The sequence below is a fragment of the Vulpes vulpes genome, chromosome 4, assembly GCF_048418805.1.
Source record: "Vulpes vulpes isolate BD-2025 chromosome 4, VulVul3, whole genome shotgun sequence".
In the NCBI taxonomy this organism is placed as follows: Eukaryota; Metazoa; Chordata; class Mammalia; order Carnivora; family Canidae; genus Vulpes; species Vulpes vulpes.
This window is the reverse complement of record NC_132783.1, coordinates 82,657,355-82,680,277: the sequence shown is the minus strand read 5'-3', so window position 1 is coordinate 82,680,277 and position 22,923 is coordinate 82,657,355. Positions and strand designations below refer to the sequence as shown.

Sequence of the window (22,923 nt, the reverse complement as noted above, 5' to 3'; positions counted from 1 at the left end):
AAATGTTTGTCAAATGCATCAGTGAATGTATTAAGCACCCTAATAAAGCTCTGAGGACTCTTGGGAGCACCAGTGAGAAAGATTAGAATCAACTGAAGAGACTAAGATTTCTTGGCAAAGATAGAGTTTGAACCTGGCCTTAAAAGCTGAGTAAGATTCTGCAGGGTGTCAGCTTGTGCTTTGTCCTCAGCTTGCCTCTCCCGTCATTTCCCCCTGAACAATTTTGACTCCTAAATCTTTAAGGTTGTTGGAGGCAGAAGGTCTCATCTTCTATAATTTCTTCCTGCTGGAGAGGGGCGTAGAGATGTCCCTACCTAAGGGTCAGTACTGGTTAGTTTGGGAATGTATAGGGCAGTTACAAAAGGTAAAAGCGGATAGAGGGAAAAGCGATCTTAGCTTGACAATAGCAAGGCCTCCAGTATTGGGAGAGTCTTCGTTAGCATGTGTGAAAGTCCTTTTGGACACCTCCCTTTTTCCTTACCTCCCCCAACTCTGCAGTGTACCATCAGTCATTCCTCACAACCCCAGGGCAGCAGCTCTTTCTGCCCAGGGGTCCTGTCCCCAGGCTTTAATAAAAATCACCTTTTTTGTACCCCTCAAAAAAGAGCAGAGTAGGATTTTGACAAGCAAAAGTTATAAAGCTTTTTGCTTTTGCTTCGTGTTTCCTCTTAGAGCCCTATCCTCAACAACCTTCTGTGTGAATCATGCTTTTTAATACTGCTACCAGCTATTGAGCCTGATTGGTACATACCCAACAGTTGTAATAAAACTATTAGATAATTAACTTTGCCTCTTATCTGTGGATAATATTCATGTGGGCTCTCTTCTTCACGAATTTTCACAGATATTTGAGAGGTGAGCCACATTGTAGTCATCATGGAATATCAGATTCTAGAAACATTGCTGCATAGCACTTGAAAAACTCTTGATTCCAATTATCAGGTGCCCATCAGAGTCACTACTATGTAGTAGAACACCTGAGGTGTGGCCACTAAACTAAAAAGACTAGAACTTTTACTTTATTGATTAGCTTTATTGTACTGATTAGCCTTGAAACTTGTACTTCCAGGATGCCTGGGTGGCTCAGCAGTTGAGCGTCTGCCTTCAGCTCAGGGCATGATCTCAGAATCTGGGATCAAGTCCCGCATCCGGCTCTTTGTGAGGACCCTGCTTCTCCCTCTGCCTGTGTCTCTACCTCTCTTTCTCTCTCTGTCTCTCATAAATGAATAAATAAATAAAATCTTTAAGAAAAAAAAAATTGTAGTTACCCCAAAGAAGTGCTAAGCTGTGAATTACTTTTAAAAGAATTTATGGGGATGCCTGGATGGCTCAGCGGTTTAGCACCTGCCTTCGGCACAGGGCGTGAGCCTGGAGTCCCGGGATCGAGTCCCACATCAGGCTGCCTGCATAGAGCCTGCTTTTCCCTCTGCCTATGCCTGTGCCTCTCTCTCTGTCTCTCATGAATAAATAAAATCTTTTTTAAAAAAATAAAAGAATTTATGGATTCCCCTCCCCCATTATATTTCTGGTTCTCCCCTGCTATTAGTTTCATATACTTCAAAGGTATATGATAAGTATACTTGCCCCTGTTTTCCATCCCTCAAGGTCCTACACAAACCAAAGAGAATGTATTTCAAGCTTAATTGAAAGAAGTCATTGCCATTGCTTCTGTAGTAATAGGCCTGCCAGTTTACTAAGGACTCAAACTACATACTTGCCAAGTACTAGGCATTTTACCTATCTTCTCCCTAATTATCACATCCTGCTTGGTGGATAGAATCCTTATTTTTCAGATGAAAAATGCTTTTCTGAGCCTTGGTTATTTGCTTGAGATCATGGTGTCTTAAGCAGTGGCACCACGATTCAAAGCCAGGACTGTCTCATTTCATAGTCCATAATCTTCCTACTAACGAGCCTACTCATTGCCACTCCTTATTCTCCAGGATTTGAATAAGCACAAGGGTTTGGTGGGAAACAAGAAAACCAGTGTTGCTAGACTCTAGCCTATAGGGAGATGTCTAGAAAGGTAATCTATGGAAACGTTTTTGTGGAGAACCTTGAGTACTAGGCAAGAAGTTGGGTTTATCCCATTGTCAGTGAAAAATCACTAATATTTTGTGAGAAGGAGGAATGAATATATGAAGAAAGTGATGTTCTAGGGTGACTAGGTACTTGTAGAAATAGAAGTAAAAGAAATGGTGTAATTTCCCCCCACTGCCAGGCAACAGTTGAAGTCTGGGGTTTGCAATGGGAAGATGCTTTATTAGAGCAAGATCAGCTCTTGCTCTACACTTCTGAAAGGGTACCCAAGAAATTGGTGACAGTGACCACATGGAGGGAGACTGAAAGAGATAGAGGAAGAACTTGCTTTGTACTATTCATATATCACTTCATAATATTCATACATTAAAATAATTACATGTTTTTTAAAACTCTAATTAAAAAAAATAAAAAATAAAAATAAAAACTCTAATTAAATGTTTTTAAAACCTAAGCAGAAGATGGAGCGGATGATAAGTGATAAGATTGGTGCACGGCGGCGTAGCATAGAAGGAGAAGAAAGGAGACTATTTTATCTTTTCAGTGGGGCAAAGAGGGAATTCAGGCAATCAATCAGATTGATTCCTAGCAGATAGATTTTCTATGACCAATGAAGAGACAAGACCAGGGAATCATGTGTTACAGTGTGTTACCCTGTCATTATTCCCTGTAGTCCCCTCACCATGGCCTGTCAGCACTTGATATCTGGTGTTAATGGATGACTCCAGAGGAAGCCAAATTTTCCTTACCCTTCTTTCTACTCACATTGCTTTTTATTTTGTTAACAGCTTTATTGAGGTGTAATTCAGACCATAAAATTCACCCATTTTAAGTGAACAATGATTTTTAGTAAATTTACAGTTACACAGTCATCACTGCAATCCAGTTGTAGAATATTTTCATCATCCCGCAAAGGTCCCTTGTGCTAGCTTGCACTCAGCCCCCATCTCCGCCCTCACACCACACAACCAGACATCTCTTTTCTGTCTCTACAGATTTGTCATTCATATAAATGCATTCATAAAATAATATAATCTTTTGTGTCTTGCTTCTTTTGTGTGTGTGTGTGTGTGTGTCTTGCTTCTTTTACTTATTTTGAGATTATCCATGTTATTGCTTGTATTCATAGCTTACTGTTTCTTATTGGTGAATATAGTAAATAAAATTTCATTATACAGATATACTACATTTTGTTTATCCATTTACCAGTTGAACATTTGAATTGTTTCCAGTGTTCAGCCATTGTAAATAATACTGCCATGAACATTTACGTATAGGTCTTTCTGTGTACCTATCTTTTCTTTCTTTTTAAGAAAATGCCTAAGAGTAGAATGGCTGGGCTGTATAGAAAATTTGAGTTTAACCTTTTTTTTTTTTTTAACGAAAGCACCAAACTATTTTCCAAAGTGGGTGTATAATGTTTCATTTTCACAGCAATGTATGAGAGTTCCAATTTCTCCACATCCTTATCAAAACTTGTCTTTTTTATTACAGTCATTCTAATAGGTATGTAGTAGTTTCTCATTGTGGTTTGAATGACTGATGATCTTGAACATTGTTTCATGAACGTACTAGCTGATGTGGGAAGCAAAGGCAAAGAGAAATTATTAAAATTCCTTACTGCCTACAGCCCATTGACCAGTCCGTGAAACAGGCAGAGTGACATTCCTCTAGGGACTCAACTGCCTCAACGTTGATACTTTGCTAAGCACAAAAAGCAATCTTAGCCTGATCCCCAGGATCCTGTAAGTCTACCTTAACATATAAAAAAATTCCTTAGGAATTTCCTTTATCTCTAATCTACCCTCCCAAGATATGTGTTGGCAATCATCCACCAAGCATACGACCCACTGATAGACATCTAAAGGGTCTCATGACTAAGGGTTTGCTAGACGGTAATAAATTACCTTTTCCCAACAATAGCTAGCCCCTTCAAGGTCCTGGAAAACTTACTTCTAAATTCCTTAGAGACTTACATTATTCCTAACCCCCTCCCAACTTGAAAGTATATAATGGGCCACTCCTCATGACCCCAGCTCTTTCTGCCCACGGGTCCTGTCCTCGTGCTTTAATAAAGTCACCTTTTTGCACCAAAGACTTCTCAAGAATTCTTTCTTGGCTGTGGCTTTGAACTCTGATGTCTTTTCCTACATCATTAGCCACTCATATTAACTTTTTTGGTAAGATGCCTATTCAGACACTTTTTAAAGTTGTATTATTATTTTTTCATTTTTGAGTTATAAGAATTCTTTACATAGTTCCGGACACAAATCCTTTATCACATACATGATTTTTAAATATTTTCTCCCAGTCTGTGATTTGTTTGTTCTCCCGGTATTTTGGGGGGGGGGGGGGGGGGGGGTGGGGAACAAGTAGGAGGGGCAGAGGGAAAGAGAGAATCCTGAAGCAGGCTCCCTGCTGAGCAAAGGGCCTAACTGTGGGGCTCCATCCCAGGACCCCAAGATCATGACCTGACTCAAAATCAGGAGTTGGCTGTTTAACTCCTGAGCCACCCAGATGCTCCTGTTCTCTCAGTATTTTGAAACACAGACGTTTTTAATTTTGATGAAGTATAATTTATCAACTTTTTTCTTTTATGGATTATGCTTTCAGGGTCATATCTAAGAACTCTTTGTCTTAACACAGGGTTATGAAGACTTTTTATGTTTTCTTCTAAAACATTATATCAGTTGCTTTTAGCTTTGAAAGACAATTCTATTTGTTTGTTTAAAAAATTCCTAATGTTAAATTCATTTTTAATAAACAAAGAAGTGTTTCTACTGTCCACAAAGTATATTAACGTTATCTTCTTTTTTTAGTCATCTACAGCCCAGATTTAAGTAAGTTCATCTTTCCAAGTTTGTTGAACAATTGGTCACAGAATAAAATAACTCCTCCTTTGGCTTCCCCATAGTGTGTCAAGAAATCCCTTTTGATGCCATGCCTAAGGGAAGATGATTTCCTTTTGACTATGATTCTGCAGGTCAAGTCACCTGCTGGTGGACTATGTACAGCTAATGCCTTCCAGTTTGAACACCTCGATTTGCAGAAAGCACATCCTTTCACTTTTCATCCACAAACCTCATATTAGAATCTTATTATAACTTTGTTGCCAGAAAACTCTGGCAATTTTTTACTAAGGTAGTTACAAAGAAATAAGACTTTTGTGACTGGCATCAACTTTTCTTTAAGGAGACTTATCTAAATTGTAAGCTCTATAAAATCAAGGCCCATATCCAGAGCAATTTTATTTCCCTCACTGTTCCTAGCATAGTGCTGAGTTGTTAGTAAGTGCTCAATAAATATTTTTATTATAGCCATACAATAAAAGGTAAAATGTTACATATTTCAATTTAATAATGGCATTAATGTGATTTGTATCCCACTGTTTTTCTAAATCATCAAATGAATAGCCATTTGTTCAGATTGTCTGTCTGTCCTTAAATCTCAGCATGAGTACTCTGACCTATTCTATTGTATTTGACATTTCACGATGAATTTTACTAACAAACATTAGAGCTTGTCTGTCAGAATGGGTAGCATTTCCTGTACCATGCCCTTTGTTTTAAGAATTTTACATTAAGAGATGCCTGGGTGGCTCAGCAGTCGTGATCCTGGGTCCAGGGATTGAGTCTCGCATCGAGGGAGCCCATTTCTCCCTCTGCCTGGTTTCTGCCTCTCTCTCTCCCTGTCTCTCATGAATAAATAAATAAAATCTTAAAAAAAAAAAAAGAATTTTACATTAACCATTTTTAAGTGTATAATTCAGTGGTATTAAATACATTCATATTTTGGCAATCATCACCACCATCCATCTTCCCAAACTGAAACTCTGTACACATTAAACAACAATTCTTCGGGCACCTGGCTGGCTCAGTCGGTAGGACATGCAACTCTGGATCTTGGGGTCATGAGTTCAAGCCCTATGTTGGGCATAGAGCTTACTAAAAAAAAAAAAAAGTCCTCTTTCCTCCTTCCTCCCAGCCCCTGGCAACCACCATTCTACTTTCTGTCTCTATAAATCTAAATAATCTAAGTACCTCATATAAGTGGAATCATATAGTATTTGACCTTTTGTAACTGGCTTGTTTCACTTGGCATGTCTTCAAGGTTCATCCATATTGTAGCTTATGTCAGAATTTCCTTCCTTTTAAAGAATGAATCATATTCCACTTTGTTTATACATTTATCCATCAGTGGGCACTTGGATTGTTTCCACCACTCATGTCTTCTGATGGAAGGGAAGAGAAGATGGTATTAGGATATCCATGCACAAGCATGTGATATTGTAGAATTTGTACTTCTGGTCCAATAGAATTCACCTCTATAAGGTTGATTCTAGCCTAGTGTTTATATTAGATAGCATAGTAAAGGGGCAGCCCGGGTGGCTCAGCAGTTTTGCGCCTTTGGCCCAGGGCATGGGCTCCCATGTTGGGCTCCCTGCATGGAGCCTGCTTCTCCCTCTGCCTGTGTCTCTGCCTCTCTCTCTCTCTCTCTGTCATAAATAAATATAAAATCTTTTTAAAAATATAAATAGCATACTAAAGCATTTATATAAGGAATAAGGCCTATTTCTGGATGCTGTAAGTCAAGGCCAAGAGAATGGCCTCAAGTTAGAGAAAAATTATTTAACATAAGCCTTCCAGTTCACTGCCAAAAATTATGGAACTTGATACATAGTAGGTACTCCATAAATGTTTGAATGCATACTTAAATACAGATGTACCACTGTGCATAATTGCCAAAAACTGGAAATAACCCAAGTAGAATGGATTAAAAAATCATGGTATATTCACACAATAGAATACTAACAGCAATAAAAATGAGTTAACTACAGAATACAAAACATAGAGTTTAAAGAGAGAAGCCATATGTAATAGAATGCATACTGCATGATTCCATTTATGAAGTTCAAAACAAGCATAATTAAACTGTTTCTGTTTGAGGATGCATAAAGAGATAGTAACACTATTTTTTTAAAAGACAAGGAAGGAAGTGAACTCCCTAGAAGTCAGAATAGTGATTAGCCTTGGGAAAAGGGGGTTATGACAGATGGAACCTATTGAGGGGAGAGAGGAAGGCTTTCCGGATGGTGATAATAGTCTGTTCCTTGACCTGAGTGGAGGTTCGGTGGGTGTGTTCATTTTACAACAGTTTGTTGAACACTTATGTTTTATGCAGATTTCTATATGGTCATCATAGTCCACAATAAAAAGTTTTTTAACTTCTATTATTCTAAGGAAAATGATTAAAAAATCATGTGACATAATCATACATACAGTATTTTAGCTCTTAGTTTGATTGATTAAATGAGAAAGATACGATTGACCCACTTTGAAGAGAACATTGAATACATTGTCTATATTGAAGTTTCCTTATTTCTAAGTTCCCCATGTGGATGCCTGAGCTCTCTAGTTTGGGGAAATGGAAATTAGAAGAGAAGCAGCACCAAGTGGAAGCCAATCGACATGGGCAGTGTTAACCTGATGCTTCATTAAAAGGCATTCACCTCAATGTCTCCCCCAGTGTAATACACTTCTTAGAAATTTTATTTAATTCCATCACAGCATGATGTGTGAGAAGTGGAAATAGTCAAATAGGACAAATCCTTCACCCTGTAAGGAGACTCCCAGGCCCTAGTTATACAACTACTCTCTCTTGAGCCATCAGAGAAACTCAAATCAGATCAGCAAATCTTAGGAGCAGCTTTTGAAAAGAACTTCATTTAGGGAATTTCATCCAATTAAAGTTAAGTGGCAAATTGCTTTGTTAGTAGCTTTTAGATTGACACAATGAACAGCTTCCCAAGTGCTTGGGTTTTGCTAAATTCTCAAACCATTCCCCTATATATTACTGACTTTGGTGATTTTTTTAATTAGTTTAAGCCTCAGAAAGCTTAGCTGTCCTAAGGGTAGATTATTAAAATGGAAGTCCTGACTCTAGTCCAACTTGTTAAGATGTATAACATGTAACAGATCAAGGGGCTAAAAGCTTATTTAGGAAATGTCATAATAGATACTGTGACTAATTGGAGGGCACGGTCACAAATACTTTTATTAAAGCTATCCAGCCATCACAGTAAACAGCTTCATGTCAGGTTTTACATGGGAGGGGAAAGCAATTAACCAACAGGGCAAAATTCTAGAGTTGTCATATACAAATATACATATTTGTATACATATACAAATTTATCATTCCTTGACAAATTTATTCAGTTTCTATTCTAAACATAGCATAAATTTCTGATGTATAGACCTGAATAATTACCTAGTTCTCTGCATTTTGTGCTGCTTTTTGTTACCGATTGCAGCCTTATCTTGCTGTCTCTCTTCTTTCAGGGTCTGACATTTCAGGAAGTGGAGAACTTCTTTACTTTCCTAAAGAATATTAATGATGTGGACACTGCATTAAGCTTTTACCATATGGTGGGGGCATCTCTTGATAAAGGTAATGAAACCCAGAAATTTGTTCTTGAAGGTATAAACACTGAATCTGTAACCTATTAGGTGACTACCCCTCCTTAACAGTTAATATGTGAGTTTTTAATTGACATTGTTCTTGACCTGTTTTCGTTTTGTTGCCATTGCATGAGCCTTGCATTTCACCCTGAGAGGCCAAGCTCAGCAAATGTATTTTCTTGTGCTAAAAGCTGTGGTCAAGGCAGACGCCTATCTTCAGAAACTTTGGAACTTCTCTCATTGGAGCCAGAGTCATGACATATTTGATGTGAAGCTAAAGTCAGTATCCATTTCAATCCATTCTTTGGTGGGAAGCAATGGTTTGATTTATTTTTTGTGTTAACATGGTTTTTTGCTTTGTTTTTTTTAGATAAAATCATGACTCAGATTAGCACCCCCTATTGGTTTACTTCCTACAAATTCAGTTCCAGTTAGTACAGGCAATGTGAGGAAGCAGGGGAAGTGAAAACATGATTTTCCCCCCAACATTATATCATGAAAATTTTCACACATTGAGAACAATTGAAATAATTATTCAGAGAACATACACATATCCACTTCAATTAACATTTTTCTGTATTTCCCAGATAATATATCTGTGTAAATATTCATCCCTCTATCAATCTCTCTTATTTTTTGATGCATTCAAAGGAAATTATAAACATAAGTCATGTCTGAATACTTCAGCATGAATGCTAATTGAAGTTCAATATCTGTTTAAAGTTCCCTTTTGGGACACCTGGGTGGCTCAGTGGCAACGTCTGCCTTTGGCTCAGGGCATGATCCTGGGGCCCTGGGATCAAGTCCCACATCAGGCTCCTTGCAGGGAACCTGCTCCTCTCTCTGCCTATGTCTCTGCCTCTCTCTCTGTCTCTCATAAATTAATTAATTAATTAATTAATTAAATCTTAAAAAAAAAAACCTAGGCAACTATTTTAAATAAAGTTCCATTTTGTACCCCTTCATAGTCTACTCCTGCCCTGATGCACCAAGACAACCTTAATCTGTGTGTTTTTCCACCATAGATCAATTTTGTTTGTTCTAGAACTTCATATAAATGGAATTATCCAATGTATAATCTTTTAAAGTGTTTCTCAGTGTGTTTTTGAGGTCCATCCATGTTGTCACGTGTAGAGTAGTTTGTTCCTTTTTTGAGTAGTAATTTCTTGTATGAACACGCCACAATCTGTATATCTATTCTTTCATTGGTTGCCTTATCTGTTTCCAGTTACTGGCTACCTTGAATAAAGCTGCTATGAATATTTTTGTGTTAGTCCTTTTGAGGACATGTATTTCCATTTCTCTTGGATAAATTCCTAGGAGTGAATTGCTCGGTCCAGGGGAAGGTATTTATTTTATAAAAAACTGTCAAGCCCTTTTTCACAGTATATCTTTTTGTATTCCCACCAGCAGTGACAACAGTTCGTGTTGTTCTACATTCTTGTCCACCATTGGCAGTATTCTGGGGTGTATATAAAGACATCTCATTATGTTTTTCATTTGTATTTCCTTGATGACTTCTGCTACTGAGCAGTTTTCTTGTGTTCTTGTCATTCAGATATCTTCTGTGGTGACATGTCTGTTCAAATATTTTGCCCATTTTTACTAGGTTGCTTGTCTTATTATTCACTTGAGTTCTTGAAACAGTCTAGGATACTAGTCCTTTATCAGATACATATATTGTGAATATTTTCCTAGACTGTGACTTACCTATTTATTCACTTCCTTAATGATGTCTTTTTCATTTGCAAAAGTTTTCATTTTGGGCAGCCCCGGTGGTGCAGCGGTTTAGCGCCGCCTGCAGCCCAGGGTGTGATCCTGGAGACTGGGGATCGAGTCCCACATCCGGCTCCCTGCATGGAGCCTGCTTCTCCCTCTGCCTGTGTCTCTGTCTCTCTCTCTCTCTGTCTCTCTCTCTCTCTCTCTCTCTCTCCGTGTGTGTCTCTATGAATAAATAAAATCTTTTAAAAAAAAGTTTTTAAAAAAATTTTAATTTTGATAAAGTTTAATTTATTGGATTTTTTTTTATTATTATTACTTTCTGGTCCTAATAAAACCTTTATCTTCCACCAAACTGTGAAGATACTCTCCTGTATTTTCTCCTACAGGCTTTAGGGTGTTAGCTCTTCCATTTCTTATGTGATCAATCTCAAATTAATTTCTATATATGGTGTGAGGTAGAGTATTCCACATGGATATCCAGTTGTACCAGCACTCTTTGTTGAAAATGCCCTTCATTGGTTTGCTTTGGCATTTTATCAGAAATTAAATTACGTTTTAAGTGTAGGTCTGTTTATAAGGTCTCTATTCTGTTACATTTATCTATATGTCTAGCTATGAGTCTATATCCATACTCAGTCTAATAAGTACTGTAGCTTTATAGAAAGTCTTAAAGTGTCAGGTATTATAAATCTCCCAAGTGGATTCTTCTTTTTCAAGATTACTTTAGATATTTTAGGTCCTGGGGATCCCTGGGTGGCACAGCGGTTTGGCGCCTTCCTTTGGCCCAGGGTGCGATCCTGGAGACCCGGGATCGAATCCCACATCGGGCTCCGGGTGCATGGAGCCTGCTTCTCCCTCTGCCTATGTCTCTGCCTCTCTCTCTTTCTCTCTCTGTGACTATCATAAATAAAAAAATAAAAATTAAAAAAAAAGATATTTTAGGTCCTTTGTGTTTTAGAATCAGCTTGTCACTTTCTGTGTAAAAAAGATGTGGGATTGGGGCACCTGGGTGGCTCAGTTGGCTAAGTATCTGCCTTCTGCTCAGGTCACGATCCCAGAATCCTGGGATGGAGCCCTGGGCATCAGACTCCCTGCTCAACCAAGAGCCTACTTCTCCCTCTCCCTCTGTCCCCCCCTCCCTTCGTGCTCTCTCTCTAATAAATAAATAAAATCTTAAAAAAAAAAAAAGAGGTGGGATTGTGATTATAACAATATTGAATATATGGATTAATTTAGAGAGACTTTAGATTAGAGAGACTTTAGATTTCTCTCAGCAGTGTCTATGTAGTATTAAGTAAACAGGTCTTACGCATACTTTTAGAAATTTATGCCTAAGCATGTTATGGTTTTGATGCTACTATAAATGGAATTTTTGTTTCATTTTCCAATTATTTGCTGCTATTACTAAAATACAATTGATTTTTGTATGTTGTTCTTATATTCTGCAATCTTGAGAAATTCACTTTTCTAGTTGTTTCATAGATCCATAAGGTTTCTCTATGTAAGCAATAAAACTGGGCCTTCAGTTTCTTTGTAGGAAAGTTTTGGTAATTTAATTTTTTTTAAAAAGATTTTATTTTTTTATTCACAAAAGACACAGAGAGAGAGAGAGAGGCAGAGACACAGGCAGAGGAAGAAGCAGGCCTCATGCAGGGAGACTGATGTGGGACTTGATCCCAGGACTCCAGGATCATGCCCTTGGCCGAAGGCAGGCACTAAACCACTGAGCCACCCAGGGATCCCTAATTCCTTTAATACATAGGTATTCTGAGTTTGTATTTTATCTTGTATGAATTTTGATAAGTTGTGGGATTTTAAGGAATTTTCCCATTTCATCTAAATTATTGGATTAATGAAAAATCACTCATAATATTCTATTATTATCTTTTCAACATCTATAGAATCTGAAATCACCTCTTTTTCCCCTAACATTGGTGAATTACAGCTTTTTTCATTTTTCTTAGTTTACCGAGGGGTTTGACAATTTTGTTAAACTTTTCAAAGAACCAATTTTTTACTTTGTTTTTTTTTTTTTTTTAAAGATTTATTTATTTATTTATGATAGACAGAGAGAGAAAAAGGCAGAGACACAGGAGGAGGAAGAAGCAGGCTTCATGCTGGGAGCCTGACGCAGGACTTGACCCTGGGACTCCAGGATCGCGCCCTGGGCCAAAGGCAGGCACCAAACCATCGAGCCACCCAGGGATCCCCTGACTTTGTTTCTTGTATTTTTTTTTTTCTATTTTTCTATTGTTATTTCCTTTCTTCTACTTATTTGCAGTATATATTAGTTTTCTTTTTCTAGCTTTTTTTTAATTTTTTTTTTAATTTTTATTTATTTATGATAGGCGCACAGTGAGAGATAGAGAGGCAGAGACATAGGCAGAGGGAGAAGCAGGCTCCATGCACCGGGAGCCCGACGTGGGATTCGATCCCGGGTCTCCAGGATCGTGCCCTGGGCCAAAGGCAGGTGCCAAACCACTGCGCCACCCAGGGATCCCTTTTTCTAGCTTTTTATGATGGAACTTTACCTACCTTTTCTAAGATAGGTTTTGAAGCTATAAATTTCTTTTTAAACATAGTTTTATCTATGTACCACAAATTTTGATATGTTACATTTTGATTAAACCGTTTGAAATATTTTCTGATTTTCTGAGTCCCTTAGATGACTCATATGTTATTTTATTTTTTTAAGATTTTTTTATTTTTATTTTTTATTAATGAGAGAGAGCATCTCTCATGAATAAATAAATGAAATCTTAAAAAAATAAAAGTTTTTTTTAATTTCCAAATATTTTTTCTAGATATATTTTTGTTTTTTAATTTGATTTAGTTCTATAGTAGAGAATACACTATAAAATTTCAGTTCTTTAAAATTGATTGAAACTTGTTTAATGGCCTAGCATATGATCAGTTCTTTGAAAAATGTTTTAATACATTTGAAAAAAATGTATATTCTGCATTTTTGAATGTAGTGTTGTAAAGATGTCAGGTCAAAGTGGTTGATAGTATTCAGATCTTTTATGTCCTTACTGACTTTTTTGTCAAGTTTCTCTATTAGGTAGTGAGAGAAGGATGTTATTATAATGTGCTGCCGAAGCAAGCACAGAGAGAAGGATGTTAAAATCTCCACATGTCATGCTTGCTTCAGCAGCACGTATACTAAAATTGGACGGATACAGAGAAGATTAGCATGGTCCCTACATGGGATGACATGCAAATTCTTGAAGCATAGAAAAGAAAAGAAAAAGAAAATCTTCACATATGGTGTGTGGATTTGTCTGTTTGCCCTTTAAGTGATGACAGTCTTTGCTTCATGAATTTTGAGCTCTGGTATTAAGTACATACACACTTATTGATTAGGATTATTATGCTTTCCTGATGAATTGACCCTTTTATCATCGTGAAATGTTCCCCATTTATCTTTAGTAAAACACCTTTTCTTGAAATCTACTTTATCTGATATTGGTATGATTACTCCAGCTTATTTTATGGTTCTTATTTGCACAGTATGCCTTCTTCTATTTATGTTCCTCCTATCTGTGTCTTAGGTAAGTGCATCTCTTCTAGGCATATAGTTGGATCTAGTGGCCTTTTAGCTATATCTCTTTGCATTTTTATATCTTAATGCTTTCTCTAGAAATTATAACCTTTCACAATTCACTAAAAGTTAGCATTGTGCCGCTTGAGTAAAATGTAAGAAACTTGCAGTCATAGAGTTCCATTTACCATCACTGTATGTTTTATGCTATAGTTGTCATTTATCTTTCTTCTGTACATATATGATCCCTACAATACAATATTAGGATTGTTGCTTTCAACAGTTTTTTTTAAGAAATTAAGAGAGGGGCACTTGAATGGCTCAGTGGTTCAGCATCTGCCTTTAGATCAGGTGGTGGTCCTGGGATCAAGTCCCACATCACCCTCTCCATGGGGAGCCTGCTTCTCCCTCTGCCTATGTCTCTACCTCTCAGTCTGTGTCTCTCATAAATAAATAGATAAAATCTTTTTTTAAAAATTAAGAGAAAAGATCTTTTATACGTACCCACATTTGCCATTTGCTTGTATTTACCATTTTGAGTGCTTTTCATTTATTCCTGAGTATCTAAATTTTTATCTAGTATCATTTCTCATCAGTCGGAAGAACTTCTTTTGTCCTTTCTTTGGTACAGATCTGCTGGCAATGAATTCTCTTAGATTTTGGTTGATCTGACAGTGTCTCTATTTCACTGTTGGGTACTGCAATATGTAAGTTATAAATCTCACCAAAGCACTGCCTGAGACTTTATCAACACAATCTTGCTTGTTCAACACTTTTAGGTGGATTCCTTAAGATTTTCTAATATAAGATGATGCCATCTGCAGATAGACATTATTTTACTTCTTCCTTTCCAAACTGGATGCCTTTTATTTCATTTTCTTAATCCACATAGCTTTTTTAAAGAACAATTGCTTGTTTGCTTGTTTATTTAAAATCATACCTCCTTTAACCTTGTAGAATCTCTTGAAAAAAAAACAAACTAATGGTATCATAGAGGTTATGTTTGTATGGGTAATAGCACAGGGTTATTTCTCCAGAATAGCTCTGTTTCACAAAACGGATTTGACAGCATCTGAAAATCCAAAGATACAAGATTTAAAGTCATCACTTATTATAAAAATAAAATTAATAAGTTCCTCTTTATATTTGCATACCTGTTTTTTTTATTTATTTATTTATGATAGTCACAGAGAGAGAGAGAGGCAGAGTCACAGGCAGAGAGAGAAGCAGGCTCCATGCACCGGGAGCCCGACGTGGGATTCGATCCCGGGTCTCCAGGATCGCGCCCTGGGCCAAAGGCAGGCGCCAAACCGCTGCGCCACCCAGCGATCCCCTGCATACCTGTTTTGAAAAGCTCAACTAAAGACAGTAAAATTCCTTTAAAGAACAATGATCTAGGATGAATCACCATTTGTGTTAAAATTATAGGGTGTATAAAATAGAATGATTCAGGGTAGTGGTGGCAAAGGAAAGTGCAACCTAGTGGTTAAAAAAAAAAAAATGTTTCTTTCAAATGACTTCAGGCCATTTCCTAGGATGTGCATTCTCCATATAATCCATGCCTCATTATCCTTGCTAATAGAGGCAGTGTTACAAATTATACAGTCATATCTGACATCCAAATATATGTTTGGCTTTGAGTTATAAGATATTTAGCATTGTTTTGACTTCTTGGTTTGTTTTATCTGTGTAACTTTGGATTCCCTGGGTATAAAACGATGGATATCTAGGGGAAGCTGGCCTAGATTCATACTAAGTAGCAGGGAGAAGCCAAGTGTATTCATTTCCTAGGACTGCCATAACAGATTACCTCAAACATGATGATTTAAAAAAAAAAAAAAAAAACAGAAATTTATTCTCTCACAGTTCTGAAGGCCACAAATCTGAACTCAAGATGTTGGCAAGGCAATGCTCCCTCTGAAGCCTCTAGGGGAGGATCCTTCCTTGCCTCTTCCAGCTTCTCGTGACTCTACTCACTCCTTGGCTCATGGCTGCAGAACTCCAGTCACTGCTTCTATCTTTACAGGGCCTTCCCCTCCTTCTCCCCACATGCCTTCTGTGTATCTCTTGAAAGGACTCTTGTCATTGGATGGCCTGCCTGGGTAATCCTTAGCCCAGATCTCATCTCAAGATCTTTAATTTAATTACATCTACAAAGACCCTTCTTCCAAACATAGTCACATTCACAAGTTCTAGGGGTTAAGATGTGGACATATCTTTTAGGGGGCCACCATTCAACACACCATAGCAATTAAGAACCAAATATCACCCATTAAGTAGTCCACAAAGTAAGAGCAAAATGGGAGGTGATGAGGAGAGTGAATTTAAATTACTTTGAGAATACTTGTATTGTCTGTTTAAAAGCTTAAATTGTCTTAGAAACCTAATTATACTATTTACCTGGGTAAATAGTGTAATTTATCTTTCAAGTCTCAATTCAAATGTCACTTCCTCAGAGAGGCCTTCCCTATCTACTCAATATAAATTATAAAAAACTATATTGTCTATGGTTCTTACAATTTTTTTTAAAAGACACATTAACTGGGAGGCCTGGGTGGCTTAGCAGTTGAGTGTCTGCCTTTGGCTCAGGGCGTGACCCCAGAGTCCTGCAGGGAGACTGCCCTCCCTCTGCCTGTGTCTCTGCCTCTCTCTCTCTCTGTATCTCTCATGAATAAATAAATAAAATCTTTTAAAAAAAGACCATTAACCTAAAATCCTCTGCTTTCACTATTGTCATCAGTTTCTATCCACAAATTATGGACAAGGGCTTTAATTTCCACAAACATGGCTAATCGAGCAAAGACCACTAAGTACGATATTTTGTATACTGTAGGCCCTCATTACTGATTTATTTACCTATCCAGGAGCTCAAAAAAAAGTTGGCATTAGCCTGGATTCTCACTCCTATATTCATTTCTTCAATAAATCTGTCTCTACTTCCAAAACATATCCTGCATCTGACTCCATTTCTGCATCTCCCCTACTAAAGCCCTAGTCTCTCTACCCAGGCTCACGGGGTTGCATATGTCATGGCCTATATACTCTGAGTTCATCAGTATCACTTTCTTTCCAGTTCACTCCACTCCACATTTTCTTTGTTTATATTCTAAATATACCAAATTCATTCCCACCTGAAGGCCTCTGTTTTAGCTGTTCCTTCACCTCAAGTGCCCTTTCCCATGATCTCTGTGTATTTGGGCCCCTGTAATCCAGGTCTCCTATAAATCACTTCTCACACTGTCCCATTCTAAAGTAACTCCATCACCCTATGTGTCACAGCATTTATCACTACCTGATATTTTCTCGTGTTTATTATCTGACTCTGCTTACTAGCATGCTTATATGTCTTGTTCATGGACATATTTTTTATGTCTAGAATAATACTTGGGACATAGTAGACACTTTATGAATATTTGACCAATAAACGAATAAGTAAATAAACATTTTGATGGATTGAATAAGACATCAGATTTCAAGCCAATAAACCCTCACCTATCCCAGTAGATCCAGAGAACAAACTCATGCCATTGATTCATTGTGTTCCTCTATAACTCCTGTCTTTTAGACTTGACATTATTTCGCCTTCCTGCATGCTTAAAAGGGTGATATCAGTAATGTTAACTGTTCACACACTAGTGTGTGCATGGAAAGACTAGCATGTATTCAGCTATCCTTGCCAAGTTCCCTCACTCTGCCAGACGTGCCTATCCTCTGCACACTCTCCTTGCACTTTCCCCCTTGCTTTCAAACCATCCTAATCCTGACAGTCCTACTAGTGATTCTTCCACTGGTTTGAGTTCTACTTGAATTCTCCCTGCAGAGTCATGGGGTTTTACTGCTAAGACAAAACTTGGAAGAGAGGGAAAAAAGTGTAATGGTTTAGAACTTAGGTTCTGAAGTCCTGTTCTCTAGGTTTTAAGTTGGACTCCATCATTCACTGGCTGAGTTGCTTTTAGGCAATTTCTAAGTTTAGTTTCTGTATTTTTAAAATCAGGATCATGATACCTGCCTCATAGGGTATTAACCTTGTGCCTATTATGCAGCAACTATTTAATAAATGTCAGCTGCTTTCATCATTAAATTGATGATGTAAACCAGAATCAATGTGGTTCATCCATTTGTTCAGCCAACAGCAGAGGTGCTGTGCTGGGTTCTACCCTCAAGAAGCTCATGGTCTACTAAAGGGGAGAAAGAGAAGTATCCAAGCTGCTCGAGTTTGCTGTGCTAAATGCTAATTAGATATAAGATTAAAAGTGGAGCCTCTGCCCCATATTAGGCTTGAGGAAGGAGTGGGGCAGGGGCAGAAAGAGGAGTACTTCTGTCTGCCTTCTGCTCTCAATCTTGGCTGTCTTCATTTTTCCCAAAAGGTTAGGACCTTCAGAAATTGGCACCTTTAAGAGGCCCTGGCACTTCTCTTGCTTGGCTATTTTAGAGCTTGCAAACCTGTCTTTAGACATAATTTAGCACAGAATTTCCCAAACAGCATCGTGAAGAACACTATTTACTGCAATATGTTAATGGTTCTGTGGGTTTAAAAAAAAAAAAAAAGCTCCATGGTTCAAATAAGTTTGGAAAATGCCAGGTTGTACAGAATTTCTTCCTGCAGCACTACTCCTGCCAACTTTTTAATATGCTAATGTGCATTATGAATCTCCAAGAGAGCCATATAGTTCTCGAACTTGATTTGCCCCAAAATGTCTTTTAACAACTTACAAAGCTAATGTTCTTCAGAACAGTTTGAGAACCCAGGCAGGTGGTAACTACAGATTTACCATATGACAGCATGATCCAATCCCTCCAGAGTAAAAATAACAAAGTTCATTGAGGCTCTTTCTTTAGTTCTGCATGGCCTGTGTGAGAATAACAAACTCCCAGGCAAATGTGAAATGTCCTTGGTGAATTCTGACCATTTGAAGAAAGAACCTTCCTTCATGAAATATTGTATATTTCCCCTATAGGTCGCCTCTCGTTTAGCACTTAAGAGGAATTGGTTCGATTGCTTATTTTTACACATACAGGGCATAAACTTAGATATATAACCTCTCAAGTGCTGTCTAAATGATTTACCTAGTCTGAAGAAGGTAATGGAAAACTGAACACGACTTCCTCCCTGATGGCATTCTACGATGAAAAAAGTTAGAAATTGAATTGGAGCTTTAAAATGAGCTATGGTTTATATAACTTAGAGTATTCTTACTTTTGCAAAGAGAATAAAAGGTTTCTTCTAAAGTGTCAGTCATATCAAATCTCTGTTGCCTTTATTTCTGAAGTGACCTGTGTGGCATAGATGACCTTTAAGACTGTTTGTGGCTTTGAAATTCTTTGAGTCTTTTAAAGCTGGTCTTTTAAATGAGTAAAGGAGTCTTATCAGTCTTTTGATATTTAGGTCCCTACTGGGTTTTCGGGGAAGTTAGAAATTAGTAATGGAATAAATTCTAACACACAACAAACCACTGTATTCTGAACACTTATCTTTAACAGACAAGCTGCCGCCCTCTCCTGAGCCCTAAGAATCCCATAGCATCGTCACTGGGAGGATTGTGAGGCCATCACACAACTAGCACACTTAGAGCAACTATCATTTCATTGCAACTTCTGTATGCCAAGCTTACTCTAAGTGCTTTATGGACATTATCTTTTAATCCTCAAAACCCGAAAGGTAGTTGGTATTATCCCCCATTTTGTGGACAAGGAAATATAAAATAAAGCAGCTTGCTCATAGTTAACCCAGCTAAGCAGGTAGAGCCAGGATTCATGCTCAAGCCTCTTTAATCCCAAAGTCTGTATATTCCTTCCATCTCTCAGTATTTCTCAAAATGCTGCTGAAACACAATCCTGAAGGCAATGTTTTGTCATTTTTAAACATCCTTTTTAGTAGCTCAAGAAAGACAGTCTCTAGGTCATTTCTTTCCAGTTCCCTTTGGCTGAGCATAGACCATTCTTAGGGTGAGAATAAAGTCCTTTTGGTAAACTAGGGTGTTTTGGAGTTAGTGCCCTTCTCTTGAATAGGAAATGTGACATGACATTTCCCCCACAGAGTTGTCTCTTCTGTTCAGGACCATGTTCTACAGACACATTCTGACATCTAGAATTCATACCTTAGAGTTGACACAGACTCATAGTTGCTCTCTAATTAATCTAGCTTCTTATCCCACATAGGAATGTCTTAGTAGACACATCTGTGTTCATCATTTTTCTAATCCTATTACTCTTTGTGAAGAAACCAACACACAGAAGCCTAAAGTCACTTAAATAAGGTCACATAACAAGAAAAGTTGGTGTCCCTTTAAAGGATACCATAGAACAGAAAAAGACACGTGTATATCAAATGGTATGTTTGTCAACATTGAAACATAGGACATACAGATGTGGACCTCTCAGTTTCTAATCAAGATGTTCTTCACCACCTCTACTCTTTGGTGTGGTAGTGCTTTGTTACGCATTTAGATACTGTCCTAACATCTAGCACTTCTTGAGAGTTAACTATATGCATGAAATTTGTAAGTAAAAATTTTGGCTTCAAACTCAAACCTGAGTTTGAGTCCTTGCTCCTCACTACCTTTGTGACCTTGAACAAATCACTTAAGTTCTCAAAGCCTCAGTTTCCTGATCAATAGAATGGTGATAATAGAATATGGCTTCAGGGTTATTGTGCCAGTTAATGAGACAATATTATATTAATATATCAGATGGAAAGGATAACTATACCCAGATGCCTGTTCTGGTTTTCGGCCCCTAGATACTATCTTTCCACTGTCTAGGAGTTTATAGAGTTCTACCCCAATATGGGAACTTAGCAAAAAGTTATTAAACAAAACTAAAAAGATTACCCTAGGACCTCATGGAGCTTACTTTTGTTCTCTTAGGAAGTAGTATCTACAGCTTTTTTCAGTCACTTTTGAATTCATATTTGTTTTGAAGTTATAAGTTGGGGTGCCTGGGTGGCTCAGTAGTTGAGCATCTGCCTTTGGTTCAGGTCATGATTCTGGAGTCCTGGGATTGAGTCCCACATCAGGCAGGGAGCCTGCTTCTCCCTGCCTATGCCTCTGCCTCTCTCTCTCTGTCTCTCATGAGTAAATAAATCTTAAAAAAAAAAAAAAAAAGTTGCTAAGTTATTTGCACTTACTAATGAGGAAGATTGGAGCCTTTCACTTCTCCTCAGTTTCATTATTCACCCAAAGATTCTTGAGATCATTGCTTTCAGAAGGCATTATCCTTATTTAAGTTCACTTTTCCTAGAATATGTAACCCCTGTTAACATCTCTAGTGTCCTCAACATTCAAGGGGAAGTTTTCACTACACCATAAACTCTTGAGGACACGAACCATGTTCTCCATATCTTTGTATCCTACTCTGATCCTAGAACAATTCTTTATATACACAGTAGATGTTCATCTAATGTGAATAAACGAGTGGATTAATTCTAGACATAGTCAAGTCCTAGAAAGGATGGTGACTTGCTCTAATAAAAGCCTAGTGTGAGGGGGAAAATGATACAACTATGTCACCTTGATCTGTCACTAATTTTTTTAAGACCATGGGCAAGTCACAACTTCTCTGACCCTCAGGTTAGAGTGATACTAAATGTCTCCAAAGGTTCTTCCAGATTAGAAATTCTAGGACTATAATTAAGTCAGCTTTTTTACTGAATGTAGTAATGTTTTAAGGGACATGTTATAGCCTAAAGTTATATCTAAATTTCTGTGAAAATGAACTAACTTATAATTATCAGATATATTTGAAATCAGAGCAGCACTGTTGAATTCCCAAAAGCAGGGTGGCAATCTCAATTTATATTCTTGTTAAGAAATTTAAAACTTAATTAGACTTTGGCCAGTGTATCTAAAGATCTAATTTGTGGAGTTTGGTATAGTAGTTGCAGGAGATGTACATTTGTGTAAAATGTACCTAAAATGAGCACAGCTGTACATCAAGTATGATTCCAAGAACCCCAGAAGGACATTCCCAGCTATAAAAACCTTCTACTTAGCTTTCTTGCTGCATAACAAATTACTACAAATTTAGTATCTTAACCTGTTATCTCAGTTTCTATAAGTCAGTCTGGGCACAGCATAACTGGCTTCTTTCTCTGCTTGGGTCTTTTTTTTTTTTTAAAGACTTTATTTATTTATTTGAGAGAGAGAAGGAGCAGAGGGCAAAGTAGGCTCCCAGCTGAGACTGACACAGGGCTCAATCCCAGGACCCCGAGATCATGACCTGAGCCAAAAGCAGATGCTCAATTGACAGAGCCACCCAAATGCCTCTTCCCTGCTTGGGTCTTAACAAGGTTTAAAGTATAGTGAGTGTTGGAAGAGCTGCATTCTCATCTACAGCTCAGGGTCCTCTTCCAAGCTCATTTAGGTTCCTGGAAGAATTCAATTCCTTTCAGTTGTAGGACTTTTCCTTGCTGGCTGCCAGCCAGGGATCACTCTCAGCGGGCCACCGCAGTTCCTTGCCATGTGGCCCCCTCACAACATGGCAGCTCACTTCTTCACAGCCAGCAGGAGACACCCTTTCTCCGGTTGTGCTGAGTTGCATTCTTTTATTATATAATAGTAATCATGGGAGTGATTATTCCATTACCTTTTCCACATAAAGTAACCTAATCACAGTAGTACCCCATTATGTTCACGTAGATCCTGCCCACACTCAAGGAGAGGATTATAGAGGGTGTATATATGTATATATATATATATATATATATATATATATATACACACACATATATATGTATTAGAGATTATTAGAGATTATAGAGGGTGTGTATGTGTGTGTATATATACACACACACACACACACCAGAGGGTGGGAATGTTGGGGACTGTCTCAGAATTCTGCCCTCCACACCAGCCATAATTCCAGAAATTCACACTTTTACATTGATTCTTTGAAGACTTCCGAAGATACGGACATTTTAAGTGATTTAAGCCATGTTATCTAAAACAAAAAAAATAACATGGCAGCCATAAAATTTTAATGTGAGAAGGGAAGTTATAAATAATTTTATTTAAACCTTTTATTGTTTTTAACCTCTTCATTTACTCACGAAGAGGAAGGAAATGACTTGTTCAAATCACTGGTAGTGTGACATAATACTGAGACCAGAGATTTAGGCTCACTGACTTCCACACCATTGTTCTCCTTGGCTCATGACACCCACTG

General features: G+C 37.7%; 1 protein-coding gene and 1 non-coding gene across 6 annotated transcripts in view; both read left to right on the top strand.

Annotated features, from left to right (window-relative positions):
* The window catches only part of MICU1 (mitochondrial calcium uptake 1), a 247,048-nt gene that overhangs the window by 210,750 nt on the left and 13,375 nt on the right, over positions 1–22,923 (top strand). For all 5 annotated transcript variants that reach the window (XM_026004302.2, XM_072754993.1, XM_072754994.1 and 2 more), the window contains one exon: positions 8,379–8,487. In XM_026004302.2, the coding sequence (XP_025860087.2) occupies positions 8,379–8,487 (109 nt within the window). The remainder of the gene's footprint in view (positions 1–8,378; positions 8,488–22,923) is intronic.
* LOC112929082 (U6 spliceosomal RNA) lies at positions 13,363–13,464 on the top strand. The gene has a single exon (XR_003236870.2). It is a non-coding gene; the product is annotated as a U6 spliceosomal RNA (small nuclear RNA).